Raw genomic sequence first — 15,189 nt, 5'->3', positions numbered from 1 at the left:
AACCGCCCATTTCTAAAAATTCCCTTAATAGCTTTTCTTTTCAAGGAGAGGGTTAAAAACCTTCCTCAGTCAAGAGTGCGGGGGGATGATGGTTTATGTATGGCCATTAGAATAAGTATTTCCTCTGCTTTTTACTTTAGTTAAGTTGATTGGTGATCAAGAAGACAGCAATCCTTTGAGTTCCAATGAAGTAGACAATGGCCACTGGGATTTATGTGGAGTATCATCCTACGTAGAATGAAGATAAATTGACTCACTTGAACAGTGTTCTTGGGAGAGTGGAGGGCAGAAACCAATGTACATGACTCTTGCGCTAAATCCCAAGACTTTCATAATATGCTCTGCTTATTGCCACAGTCTTACTTCATTTTGCCAGAGTTGGATCTAAGCATGTGGGGCCACCCAGGAAACGGCAGTACATGTGACTATGCCAGACTGTGGCAGTGCTAAGATGCCCGGGCTGGGCTGGAACTGAACTTTTTAGATGTCATTGTGGAATGACATTTTGGAACCTCACTGCAGAGAGTATTTAATTAATCGATTTAATGTGTTCAATTTGCCCTAATCTTCCCAGCAGTGAGTCATTTGTTTGATGGTTCCCTGCATAATAGGGGTCATGTTGATTCCAGGCTGGGACCATCCCTAGACACTGGTGCCTGAGTGAGGGCACTCACCCCTCATCCCTAGCTCACCTCCTGCCACTGCACCTCACGTTCTGTCTCTATTTGTCTATTTGCAGGCTTGCAAAGATTCTGTGAAGATATAGAGATGATGATTGGATTCCAGCCAAACATTTTCTGGAAAGTCTGCTGGGCATTTGTAACCCCAACCATTTTAACTGTAAGAATTACTTGCTTTATCATGCAGATAATCCCTTGCGTGTGTATGGGGTGCTTTATGTTTGAGCAAAGTGTGTGCTTTTGTATGAGCCTGGGAAGTTGATTGAGATGGGTTTTATACTTGTTTTTCAGAAAAGGAAACCTAGACACAGAAAGGTGAAGCAATTTGCCTAAAGGTGCTTAATGTCTCAGGGGCAGGTTGGGATTCATGCCCAGGGGTCTGGAGCGCCCCCACAGGCATAGCCCGTTAGGTCAGGGTTGCCTCAGGTCCCGATACCTGAGACAATCACAGCTAACCCTTACCATGTGCTAACCATGTTCCAGGCTCTGTTCAGAGCGATTTATATGTATTGCCTTAATTCTCCCTCACAGCAGCTCTGTGAGGTTGGCATTGTAATTATTTCCATTTTACAGATGAGGAAACTGAAGCCCAGAGGTTATGAAACTTGCCCAGCATTGCACACCTATTGATTAGCACAGCCTGAATTCAAACCCAAGCATTCTGGCTCCAGAGCTTGAGCTCTTAGCCATTGCTCAACTCAGCCGCTTTACGACTAACATGGCACTAATTACTTTTTATTGTTAATTTTATTACTTTTGAAGACTGTTTTGTCATTCTCAGGTGTGATGATGATATTTTGAGACCATCAGACATTCATTTAGGAAAGGTCAGAGCCCTGCATGCGTCAGTAAATCGGCACTTAGATTCATATCCTGTCACCTGTGTGGTAGGTTGCTAGCTTTGCCCCATTCCACTCTCCAACCAGAGTAGTTGCTGAAAATCTCATCTCTCCCCCTCCTCACTGGCTTGTGATGCCATTTCAGCAAAGCTGCAGAATGTTGACTGTAGTACCTGATAGGCCCAGTAGGTGGCACTAGAAACCAGCTTACGACCCTCATTTTACTACAAGGCACGCTCTACTTTCTCTAAAGGGACAGGGCAGGCTGAAAGTAACGTAAAGAAAAATATTTTTTCCTTTCTTTCACTGTCACAGAAGTGAACGTTAATCAAAACACTTCAATTTCTGAAAAGCTAGAAGCTTAGATGGAAAAATCATTCCGTGTTTATCTGCTTCTACACTGACATGGGCAACATTGGTATGACGCCTGCATTTTAGAGACCATAATTTGTATGAAAAGTCCTACCCACTTTGGGGCACGCGAGCTGAAAAACACTAAAATAGGTTTTCAGTCTCTTGGATTCAGAACTGAATGTGCATATGAGTAACTCGGATTTACCTAATCGATGGGAAGAAAACATGGGCCAAGCACCTTCTGGCGACAGACCTCCCGCTCTGGTCCCCCGTCTCTGCTGAGCTTCGCCATTTTCCCAAATTGCTACTACACATATTCTTGGCTGAAATAAAAACTAGCATCTGTTCTAGATTCTACCTTCCTTTTCCTCCAATCCTAAAAAAGTTTAAGCTTCAGAGAATTTTATTACATTCTGCAGAAACATATCAAATAATAGTCAGCAGCACTGTATTTGCTGATGTCTATTATGCATCAGACGCTTGATGAACATTGTCTCTGGAGCTTATGACCACCGTGCCTGGTAGGTTAGATAGGTTCTTACCCCATTTTACAGATGAGAGCACTGAGGCTCAGAGTGGTTAAGGAACTGACCCAAGGCCACAAAGCTTGCAGGTAACAGAGCCGAGAATCAAATCCAGGCTGTCAAGGCTTTGAACCCATGCTCTGATACATTTTTAGAAACCATGTGCTTTCATCCCCAAGTGGCTCTTGGATAGTTTTGGATTCAAATTGTCCTAATCTTTTTTAAGAGTACAGTATCAGGGGAGAGGAATTCTAAGGGCTTACTGTGTTTTTTGAAAATTTACCCGATTATGCTGTGCTTTACCTAGTTTAGATTATGAAATTCATACCAGAAACCTGTGAAGGGTCACAGGAAATATCCTGAACCAGATTCCCCTTCTGTGTTGTTTGGGACCTAGGGCCCATTAGCAATGGTCAATTCCATTGTGATCATCAACCACCAAGTCTCTCTCCAGGCCCTTCTTGACTGCTATCAGTAAAAGGCCAAGGTGGATATGACTCAGTGGCTAAATTAATGCCTCTCATGGCCAGGTCCATCCAAGGAGCAGAGTTTTATCAAAGCTGCTTGGTTGAGGGAAATTTATGGCGAAGAACACATTTATAAAGATTATTTTGATGTGATATTTGTACAACTGGAAACGAGAGCCGAAAGACCAAGCCTAACACTTTTCTTTTGCCATTTGCCCTCTGTAAAATGGATATTTGTGGTATGCTGGAATAGGCTAACATTATGACTTAAACTACTTTGATGCCCCTGAAATAAAATTGATCATTTTTATATGTGACTGTGTGGATTTATGAAGCTATAAATATTCTCCATGCAATTACCATATACATAGTCAGATCACGTTGCTGAGTTATGCACAAACATAAGCAGATGCATTGCTATTTATATACTAAATGAAATGGAGCAACTTACTATAATTACATTAGGCCATACTGCCAATAGACTGGTTAATAAAGCTTATAACTCTAGGGGCAAACGTTTAAAAAGGGGCCTAGAGTCGATATCTCTTTCCAGAGGAGCATTTGTTTTCCAGCGTGGTCTTCAGACTCATGTTGCTTACAGTCGATATATTGAATTATTGGTGCATTGAAATAACCACTTAGCCCAGCAGCCTGGGCTTTGCAGTAATAATTAGATGACTTACATTGGTACAGTGCTTCATGCTTTGCCAAAATACTTCCTTATATTATCTTTCCTGACATAATTCCCTCCAATCATTTTTAAACAGTTATTTTACTGCTTCGGCTAGGACGAGAGAGGTGGGTGGTGGGAAGGGATTTAATAGGCAAATTGTTCTAGGCCAATGCTGCCCTAGGCAGGATGAATGCCAGGAGCCACACACGTTGTTCAGGGAAGTAGCCCCAGAGGCATGCCTCGAGCAGTTAGAACCCCTCTTCTGTCTTTTTAGATGCTGTTTTCAGCATACCTTGTCCCTTGGTCTCCTCGGTTGCTCTAACCAGGTCTTTGGAGGGCTTCTCTCTGCTGCGGCCAGCTGAAGTGTGCAGTGAGAGGAGATAATGGGCAGGAAATAAATCGTGACTTGCCTTAAAATCGAGGGGCTACTCTTGAGTAAATACCAGCCTGTTTGTTCCCAGAAAACTCCTGTGCTGCATATACCACGTGACGTACATCCATTTTTACAGTAGAGAAGCTGAGACATAAAAGTCCTCAGCTAATTAGTGGCAGAACTGAGATGAGCCTGCTGGGCCCTGATGATGCCCGTTCACCTTGAGTCAGTTCAGAAGGGACTGTACATCCGCTATCTCTGCACCGTGGCTTATTTTAAGACCAAGCTTCCGCCTTAGTCACTGCTTGGGGAGCACTCTGAGTCTTACTCAGCCAGCTTCAGAGGCAGCTCCCGGATGTGGGCCGTTCTCCATTCAAGGAGGAAGAAAGTTGATTGCATTTATTATTAAAAATGAAAAACGTATATGCTTAATGGGTTTCCTTCTTATAACAAAATCTTGATTACCCATTGTGGAACGTACAGACAAACCTGCCACCATCCTTCCTTCCTGCCTCTTCCCGTCAGTCACCTCGGTGTATATCCTTTAAATGTGTCTGCTCAGCCCATGACTCTCTCTATGTGACCGCATTGTTCACTTCCTAGGAGAGGCAAATACAGGGTCAGCATCTGACCAAGCACGTGTGATCTTCACCTCCCTGCGTTTAAGTTTCATCATTTGGAACACGAACTAATAATCCCTCCCTTTCAGGTTTGTTAGGAGTATAAAATGAGATAATGGATACGAAAGCAGCTGGGGGCTCAGTTCATGCCTGTTGGATAAATGACTAATTTACAACACTGCCCTAACCCACGTGTTTCTCTTTTCTTCTCAGTTTATCCTTTGCTTCAGCTTTTACCAGTGGGAACCAATGACCTACGGCTCTTACCGCTACCCCAACTGGTCCATGGTGCTCGGGTGGCTAATGCTCGCCTGTTCTGTTATCTGGATCCCAATTATGTTTGTGATAAAAATGCATCTGGCCCCTGGCAGATTTATTGAGGTAATTCTATCAGCTTCTTTCCCCTGCCATCTCCTCCTAAGGGAGAGCCCCCCAAAGCTCCGTGCATTGAAAAACAAGAGATTCAGTAACCCTGCTCAAGGGGGAGACTCAGTGATTAACTGGTTACAGTTGCCACCGTTTCTATTAAACCCATTTTTATTATATATTATTCCTCTAATGGAAGGATCCACCAATCCTCAGGCCGGGCTGTTATTATGCTATTCCTCAGTGTAGTGACAGCTCTGGGGAATAAATGATCTGAGTGTCTCCTCTTTCCCTGGAGCTTCCTCCTCCTCTCCCCTCATCCGCAATTTAAATCCTGTATTTGATTTTTAACTACACATCAGATTTCCTCTTTTCTGGTGGTCCTCTTTGTCTGAGCCTCCTCTTTCCCAAGCAGCTATTTCTTTCTGGGGTCACAGCTAAATTTAAAATAATTACCTCTTCCTGTTGTGATAGCTGAGGGGTCTAAGCTGATTAGAATGTCACCATCCCTGTAGAATGCAGTGAGAGAGCCAGGGAATGGCTGGTACGGGGCGACATCTTTCTTTGTCAACAAATCCCTTGCTGGACCCATTTCCAATTTCTAATGCCAAAAGTCCCCACCCATATTAGACAATGGATGGGAAGGGTATTCCTGCTTGTTGAGCCACCGGTAAAGGAGGGTCAGGCTTTTGAAACTCAGGAGAAATAACTTGCTTCCATGTGTTAGGAATCCATCAGCCCAGGCTCAGTCTTGGAGATCCAGGAGTCTGGCATTTTTTGACTAGACCAGTGCTGCTTAGAATTTGGTCCAGGGACCAGTAACATCAGCATCACCTGGGAGCGTGTTGAAAATGCATATTTTTGGTTCCTTTCCTGGATCCACTGAACCAGAACTCTGGGAAGAGGGTCTCTGACAGTTGTGGTTTAACAACCCCCCCCACCCCCTCCCTGGTGATTCTGATGCACATCAAGCTTGAATGTACTGGACTAGATCAATATAAAGAACACTTGCCTGCAGAGGGCAGAGAAGAACACCTCTACATGTCCTGCTCTTGGCCAGGCAGATGAAGAAAAGAAAGAGACTTCTAGAGAATCTTACTGAGGCTCAGGAGAGGAAAAGAAACTTGGGAATAAGGTACTCGAGTAATACTTAATACAGAGGTCCACATGAAGGGGTGGTGGCCTTTTTTCATGGGGACTAAAGATGGAGGACAGAGGTGGAGAAAGAGAAGTAGAGGAATCTTCTTACTAAGACAGTGAGGTGAATTACTGGGGCCCCCTTGATCCTGGGGGTGATACAGTCACCCCCAGATGAACCTCCTACCAACTGACCCAGAAATCTCTTTCCCTTTGAACAGAAGCTGGATTAGCCTCTGCTACTTTATCTTAGGCTGAAATTCTCTAAACTGTTGAGTCTGTTATATAAATTTATTATGGTTGATTTGGGACACAAAGGTTGCAAACTGATGATTAACGGGAGATTAAACTAACAGCTATAAGAACCAGCTTTGCTTTAATAGGTAATAAACAGATAATTATTCCCTCTTATGTAGTCAGAAATACATTTTCTTTCCTTTTTCAAGAAAATGTTCCCATCAAATTATGTTTTCTATAAAAAGTTCAGTTGACAGATTAGAGACATTCCTATTATTTTTAGCTTGCCTGCAAGAATCCACACTGTTGAACCAAGTCAGAACCATATATTTTTGTCAACAGATAATTAAAATCTTTGCTCACTTTTAGCAATGTATCTTTGGGTATTTTTTTTGGGGGGGGCATTTATGAACTTCTGGGAAATATGCTAAACAAAATCCAATTATTTTGATGTAGCAACCCACTGCTGAGACTACAGAACAGAAGCAATTGAGCATATGTCCTTTGTAGACTGTGTTTGGCAGTGGAGGGGGAAGCTCCCTGATTCTTTTCTTTTGGAGGCAAAAAAAACCAAACAGTAAAATTAAAATCTGGGCTCTTTATCCTCTACTAATCTTGTGCAAGGCAAACACTGAGCAATAGTATATTGTAATATTGCTTGCAGGGTGATGTAAATAATTTCAAGTGAACCAAACTAAGTCTCCTCCTTAATGTCCCTGGCCTAGTTAGTTAATGGGGCTGATCTCCTAACTGCCTCTCTCGGGGGAGAGCTCTTGGCTCAACCAGGGGCTCTGGCAGATATAGCTATCAGCAGTTTGGGGATGGGTGGGTGGCGCCTGGGGGAGGAAGATGCATTACTTCTGTGACTCTGTGTCTTTGGCTTCTTTGCAGAGACTGAAGTTGGTGTGCTCACCGCAACCTGATTGGGGCCCATTCTTAGCTCAACACCGTGGGGAGCGTTACAAGAACATGATTGACCCCTTGGGAACCTCTTCCCTGGGACTCAAACTGCCAGTGAAGGATTTGGAACTGGGTACCCAGTGCTAGTCTGATGGCATAGGATGATCCAGACATGACCCTGTTTTTCCTTTTGCCTCCCTGGAACCTTTTCCTCAGCTTTCTTCCCATTTTTCTTTTTCTCTCTTCTTACATCTGGGTTCACATCCATGCATGAGAGAGGTTACATAGAAAAATAGGACGTAGTACCGCATGTTGTAGTGAGGAGCTAGACAGACCACTTGACGCGCTCTTTGGCCGCATCCATGGCATCTGTTTCTGGTAGGGTTGGTTCCCAGAGCTTGCACTATACCTGGCTTTGGGCATATCACCTGGGTGAGATCTTCCCAGGGAGGTCACAAATACGTATGCGTAGTGTGGTTCTCTGTGTTTGTCCTTGGGTGGTGCCAGTAGGGCATGTAGAGAATGGCAGAATTATGGGTCACAAGACTGTGAATTTGGACTCGTCAGCATTGTAGAGCTAAGCTGAACAGTGCAGTGATTTTGTTCAGAAACAGAGCGTTCAGGACAGGGCAGTGGTCAGCAGTGGTCAGAAAATGTTTTGGATAAGACGAGGCTGATAGATTCAGATACTACTGAGGTGGCTAAGTCCACATTTCCATTCACACTTGGAGACCTGTTTCCTTCATTTGGACCAATTGTCTCAAGTGTTTGAGACAAATACCAAGGATGCAGGCGCTTCACCTTGCACACTGCAGGTCTAAGTGAAAAGTCGCTTCTCTTCGCTCAGTTGTCATTGTGTCTGTGTGAGAATGACCGTGCTTATGAGTTCTTTTGGTCATTTTCCTGCCTCTGCACGGAAGCCATCATATAATTTGTGCCTAATTTTGTACATTCCTGGTAGAGCTCCATTCTGGTTTCTGTATGACATTTAGCATCATGGTTCAATGTCATGCTCCTGAGTTTCTTCTCTTATAAATGTCTTTCTATAAGCTATAGATACCTTGTCTTTCAATCTCTGGAAAACAAGACTTACCCTGGTTCTGCCTATATCTTATGTAGACAGGACACCAACTCTTAAAAGATAACTTTTCACTTTTTACTCTTAACTTTTTCATTCACAGTAAATGCCAACTGTGGTCATAGAGAAATCAAACAAATGGAGAGTTTAATAGAAAGCAACCATAATTTCACTGCACCGGTAGTATATTTTAGGTCACTGTATTTACAGAATTACTGATAAATGCAGCTTAGGTAAGTAGTGAGTGAACCAATTAAGACTCTAGCTTTTAAGAATACTTTTAGCCAATTCAATTTTAAGAGTCCCCTACTCACAGCACTCATTGTGACTGCATTCTAATGAGAGCAAATCACATATCTGCAGAGATTGATGAAGCTGTAACCTTTATTATCTTCCTGTATCCTGAACATGCATATATGAAATTTTAAAAATGTGATATGTGTTCAAGTAGTATGTGCTCATAGTGGTGTTTTCTGTCCTTATAAATAACTTATGAATCACTGTAGAGATGGTGAGTTTAGAATAGTGTAGTCTGGATTTTTTTTCCTTACAGTAATAATATTTAAACCTAAAATTATTTCCTTTAGAGGAGACCATATCAATAATTTTCTTGCTTGTTTGTCTTCCTATTACAGGGTCTCAGGCAAAGTTTTCAGTTTAAACCTGACATGACATTTTTATCCTGTTCAACAGCAATGAAACACAACAATAGACCTTATTATACCATTTTAAAAAATGACTTCATTGGTTAAAAAAAAGTCTCATCATCTCTTTACTGAGTTCTCCCTTTTCTATGGCAAATATTGTTGCCATTTGCCAACAGTGATGTGAACTTCCAGCTTTCAAGAATAGCCTGTGAAGTTTTAGAAAAGGAAGCAAATATGGGTTTTGAACTTTAGATTCTCATGTCTTTTGTGGACATATATGTTTTTTCTTCCTCTTCCTTGTTCTTATTTTCTCCTTGTCTCTCCCAAAGCTGGAATTTTCTGAGATTGAACCCTGAGCTTTCCCCAGAGAATTAGCTTTAGAAAACTGAGTTGTGGGCTCATCTGTCCCAGCATTTCCTGTAGTGACCTGACTGCCATCAACACTGGTTTCCCCAAGAAACCCGTATTATGAGAAGCCCCCGTTACTGTAGCAGGTGTCACATTGTGGTCCCAAAAATCAGCCTCTCCAATTGATACCTTGTAGGATGAGAAAGGCTGGGAGGATAACTTAGGCCTGGACATTATCTGCAGCCTTTCCAATTTGAAGGTTGAAGAAAAGAACTCGAATCAATGAGCATTCTCTTGTCAGATGGATATGTTTGTGTCAGGATGAATAATTTTTGGTGTTCATACCTTGCTTCATGGCTAAAATTTGAGTCGGGTGCTGGACACCAACCCAGTTTCTGCTAATTATTGTGGTTGTGATTAAAAGAAGGGAAAATAACCCATGGGTGCTGCCAGGTTTGTTTTGTACAAACTGAAAGCTAACTTAATTGTGGGAATGGAAACCTCCTCACTATCTAGTGTGTTTTACAGTTGGGGGCAGTTACAGTTGTGTTAATTAGAATTTGTCCAGTTAAGACCCAGTAACTGCTCACTGAGCAGCTGGCTTATTTTATTTGTACTTTTCCTTACAGTTTCTGTGTTTTATTTACAAGTTGTTTAAACGGTCATGCTCGGGTGAAAAGTTCTGAATTTTTGGGGAAACTATTAGTTACCTTGTTAATTTAGTTTCTCCATTTCTATAGCCATGTGCAACTTTCAGGTTTTTCCTGGCAGGGATGTGTTCAGTGTCTGAACTGTTTCTAGTCATTTCTACCCATGCTGCCCCTCCTGTGGACTTAGCTGAGGATGCTAATAGCTGAGATGCACAAGACTGGATGGATGGGTGTTTCCATGCTATTAAAATAAATGCACAGAGACAAGTGAAGAAAAATGAATGAATAAAAATAAAATGAACAGCATTGTCATAACTGCCACCTGAGAGTTTCCCTTCAAATGAAAGAGAAAACCAACTTGCTGAGGCTAGACTTTTACTGGTTCATTGTGCAGAATGGTGGGGAATTTCCCACTTGTGAGTTTATTTCAATAATATGAACAAATTCCAGAAACCTATTCAGAGAAAAGCCATATGTGAAAAGCAGTAACCCTGTAATATCCTTAAAGGAGAAAAAAAATGTATATTTCTTAACCATTGGTGTTGTGGCTTCTTATGCAAATGTTTGTCTTGCTAATTACTAACTTTTAATTTCTTTAGGGCTGTGTTTGTAGTGAACAAATGTTTCAAATTCTGGTCTTTTTGTTTGTTTCCTTTTTCTTTTTATTTGTTTATTGCATGAAATCTGTGGTCATTGTACAATCTTGCTGACCTCAACTTCCTTGAGATTTCCAATGTGTTTTTAAGATGTAAGAAATGTAATCTAGTTGTCATTCAGTGAGGAATAGTAGCACTTTAAAAATAAGACTTTAACGCCATGCCCTTTGAATGGATGAGACTTGGGCTGTCACTATGCTAAAGTTTCACTGGAGTTGAGCTTTCCTTGAATTTCTTGCTCTGTTATGTACCTGTGCCTCAGTGCTTCCTGTCTCACCTTCACTCGTCACCCTGGCATTCCCTTGGCCCAAATTAAGATTTTTCTTCCTTTGTGTTCCCTTGGCCATGGGCCATTTTTGTCTTCCCAGAGACTTGAGTAATAACTGTCGCTCAATGTATGTGTGATGGCAAGACCATACTGCTGCTTTTGCCCCTGGATTTGGGTTGGCAGCACGCTTCTTGGAGGCAGATGACCCGAGTAAGGGCACGCTGTGCAGACAAAAGGCCAAGACCAACGAAAGAACATTTCCTGTCTCACACTGGGCATCATCCAGGAAACTTCCCGGCTGGTGATTTAGTGTTGATACTAATTTCCCTGCAAAGTGACCCTAGGGCTTGTGCTGTGGAAGCCTCCTATCTTTCCCAGGTATATTTAAATTGTTCAGAAAGGTCAAGTATTTTTGAAATGTGTGGCCTCTTCTCCGGTCGCCTCTGAGCAGCAGCCTGCAGCCAAAGAGAAAGTGCTTTGCACGTTGGATAGTTATCATAAACCTCTTAAAAGCAAGCCGTGGTTTGATTTGCCTGCCATGGATTAAATATATTTTCAGGAAACCATTTGCCTTTATAGGTGTATTTTATTGTTAGGATGATATTTAGTGATTGTCTAGGAGCTGTTTGGTCTGCCTTTTTTTTTTTTTTTGTCTTTTTTTGCACTTTATTATGGACCTATCATGAGATAGGCTAATTCTTAAGTTGCATACTTGGCTAATGTCATATATGCAGGCATCTTATGTGGATACTGTTGCCTATGAATAAAGATATGTTTCCTAACCAGGTCCTTATATTTTTTCATTAATTGTATGTGAAGAAAATATATTATGTTACAAATGATGCATCATATATATATCTTATAGAGTACGTATTATATACAGTGCATTATTCATTTAAGAAGTCATTATCTTGAGGCCCTACCTCAAATTTTGTATTTATGTATACAAATGCAATTTATTGTATTATATATTTGCGTATTATATACACATATAAATTAGAATTTATCCTAATAATGTATGAGTTCACAAAAGCCTAAATAAATGTCCGTGTTTAAAACATGATGTTAAGGTATCGTTTCTGTTACAAACCCATTGCCCACCATTTTCTTTCTTAACAAGCAGCTTTCAGGTATCCACAGGATCGAGCCATTTTATTGTTAGAAACCCGGAACAGCAATAGAAAACTGCCCTCCTTGGAAACTGAGATACTGTACTGCTGCAGAAGCAAGTATCAATTACGTTGTTATATTCTTAACCATCAGAATGCACTATTGTTTCCTGAATTATTAATTACCCCTTGGAGAGGAGAGGGAGAGGAAGAGAGAGATTGGATCTGAACAGAGGAACTGGGCAAGTTAAATCCTTGGGTGTGTATAAATGATCATTTTGCCAATTAGGTATTTAACTTTATTTCAATTCAGCAAACATTTATGCAGCTAGAACCTAAGCAAAAAACGGAATCAAACAGCCCCAGATCTCGAGGAACTCAGAGCCTATTAGAAATACTACCCGTATACATACATACATACATGCCATTCCTCTCCTTTTAAATGGGTGGAGACCCCAAGTTCCTTGTCAAAAGATGGGGCCCTGAACTCCTGTGTTATGAGTAGACTAGTCTCTCCTGTCTTGTCATTTCATCCCGGAAACTTGACTCCATCCTGTTCAACTCACATAGCACACTCCATCTTCAGCTTCAGTGCTGGAAGGCTGTAAGGATGACCCCGACTACCTCAACTGGGAAAAGGAATCTTCGTACAAGCTGGTGCTGAAATCTATGTGTCAAAGGCACACATCCCTCCTGTGGTCAAGCTTCAGCCTGGGAAGGATCTATGGTAATGAGATTTGTGCCCACAATTGGCACTGGCCATAAAACTGCACTTCAGTAGGTGCACAGTGCAGCAATTACTAAACTAAGTCCAGTATCTTCCCAGCAATGATGCTCTGGGAGGGGGCAGATGACCCTCCCAGGGATCAGAGCTTGGTGCTAGTTCATCACCCTTGATCTCCTTTCTGAGATTCCTTTGCTCAGTTGTATTTTTTTTGGCTTTTTATGCTTGGAAAATTCTCAAGCATACATAAAAGTAGAGAGAATAGAACCCCCTACTCAGTGAACTGGACTGTAGACATCACTCAGCTTCCACAGTTATCAGCTCATGTCTGAGCTTGCTTCATTGATCCCTCTCCCTGCCCTGGAGATTTGATATTTTGGAATATTTTAAAGCAAATCCCAGGTTCCATGGAATTTCACTTGCTAATGCTCTGTTGTGTTTTTAGAACCCTTTTAAATAGTGTTTCTCCAAATGCGGACAAGGACAAAAACATGGGAAGCTTACAGTTCATACACCCGTAGCAGGACCAATCTGCACTGCCTTGTGAGAAAGAGGTGGTACAAGGATCTGTCTAGAAGGAGCTAATGTGGCATCTCCTCTGACAACTAGCCTCCTCCATCTGATCTTTATCTTCTTGCCATCACTTGTTCTGCAACTGTTCTTCCCCCTGCATGTTCCTGCTATTGTCTTTTCCAGCTTACTCCCGCTCCCTTTGATTATTTTCTGCCTATATCCACGCTTCCTTCCCCCTTTTCCTCCAGATATCACTCCTGGAACCAGAGATTCAGGACCTCATGGTGGCATGGGACCTCCAAAGTCATTTTTATTCCAATGTGTCTATCCATGGACCCCTCTACAACAATCTGTTTTGTGGGCCCTGGATTTACAGAGCAGATGCATGTAGGATGAGTAGGCGCTGACTAAAAGATTCGGCATGGGGGTCTTTACAATAGAAAACTCCTCTTGAGCCTTTAAAATGGTTCAAATTTACAAAAGTGGATTTAGTTCTCTGCAACGTACTACTGTGCAGAATAGGCGATGTGCAGTTTAAGCCACTCCTTTCTTGCCTTTTAGTTTAATACAGGGAACTTTTTCAGACACTTGTAGGATTTAGAGAAAATAATGACTGGAATACAGTGTAGGTCAACATTGAAACAGAATCACATTTTTCATCATTCATTGACTTATTTCCACACTAATCTCAGCGTCTTAATTATTTATATGTTCCTAGGACCTAATAGTTTGTGGCGCGTGGTAGATATTCAATAAATGAATTTTTGAATTAAACAATCAAATACTGAGTATTGACTCTATACAAGGAACATAACTCAGTGTTAGAATGGGCAGGAAAAACATGAGTAAGATAGATTTCTCCCTCCAGGCCACTCAGAAAGAGTGGGGATTTAAGACATGTACACACATTGCCATGAGGACAAGACCATTTTGCAAGCTGCAGAAGAAGAAATTCTTTCTGGTTCAGTGATGGGCAGGACTTTATGAGACAGGGTCCTTGGTACAAGGGGAGGGTTTTGGTTATGAGGAGGGTAGTGGGTTGGACTTTCCAGGTAGATAAAATCAAGTAAGTGATGGCCTGGGCCTAAGACAGACCATTTTCAGAGAGAATGATGGACTCACCTGGAAGGTATAGTATATCCTGGTGAGAAGTGAGAACTAAAGCTGAAAATGTAGTTTAAGACGTGACAGTTGAGGACGTACAGTACCAACATAAAGAGTTCAGACTTTTATTTGACAGACCACAAAGAACCACGGAAGTTTACCGAATCATGGAGCGGTATATCCTGGCAGAGACAATGATGCAGGAGAAAGAACACTGTTCTAGATTCAAGTGCCAGCTTTGTCCCTTATTAATGCAACCTTGGGGCTCTCATTTGCCAAAATTGAAATTAATTATGCCCATGTCACAGAGTTGCTATGAGGATTAAATTAAAATTTGTAGGTGAAACTGTTTTCTAAACGGTACCATCCCACACCAATGTTGGTATTTATTGTTAGAGTCAGATGTGTGTTTGGAAGTGTAATCCAGTCATAGCGTTAAGGATGAAATACAGTAGAGACAGAGAGATAAGGCAAGAATACTTGTCTAACTGTGTAAGAAACCAAACTTTTCAAACCATTTGGAGGGAACTCCAAGATGCTAGGTCACAAATTTAGAAATATAGCAATCCTTTGACAGGGAATTGTCTTTCTGCCCTAAGTGATGGGGACCAAGAGGGCTGATATTTGAGCACCAGCCGGAGATGACACCAAGCACTAGTAAGAGATATGGCAGTGAGGATGGAGCAAGGTCCTGGAGACTCTTGCCCTGCCAGGTGCTATCACATTAGTGTCATGAAAAAGTATGGGAATCCAGAGGAAGTATGGGGGCAGGTGGGGTGTTGGGTTGGAGTCTCAAGACCACCTGGATACTTAATTTCCCCCTATAACTTATTTCCTCCTGCTTTCTCTCATTCAGGAAATGAGGGCTAAGGGGTTCTGTGGATATCTGTGAGGGATAGTTATTTGCACTATCTGCCTCCAG

The 15,189-nt window shown here is 41.8% G+C and overlaps 1 protein-coding gene across 1 annotated transcript in view; it reads left to right on the top strand.

The window, feature by feature from the left end:
• Positions 1-11,880, top strand: part of SLC6A5 (solute carrier family 6 member 5) — a 57,206-nt gene extending 45,326 nt beyond the window's left edge. The window contains exons 13-15 of the mRNA XM_004459814.4: positions 740-840; positions 4,744-4,911; positions 7,162-11,880. Of these exons, the coding sequence (XP_004459871.3) occupies positions 740-840; positions 4,744-4,911; positions 7,162-7,317 (425 nt within the window). The 3' untranslated portion in view covers positions 7,318-11,880. The remainder of the gene's footprint in view (positions 1-739; positions 841-4,743; positions 4,912-7,161) is intronic.
• Positions 11,881-15,189: the final 3,309 nt, after the last annotated feature.

Source organism: Dasypus novemcinctus, chromosome 10, assembly GCF_030445035.2.
Source record: "Dasypus novemcinctus isolate mDasNov1 chromosome 10, mDasNov1.1.hap2, whole genome shotgun sequence".
Classification (NCBI taxonomy): domain Eukaryota; kingdom Metazoa; phylum Chordata; class Mammalia; order Cingulata; family Dasypodidae; genus Dasypus; species Dasypus novemcinctus.
Note: the sequence above shows the minus strand (reverse complement) of the source record. Positions and strands in the feature narration are given on the sequence as shown.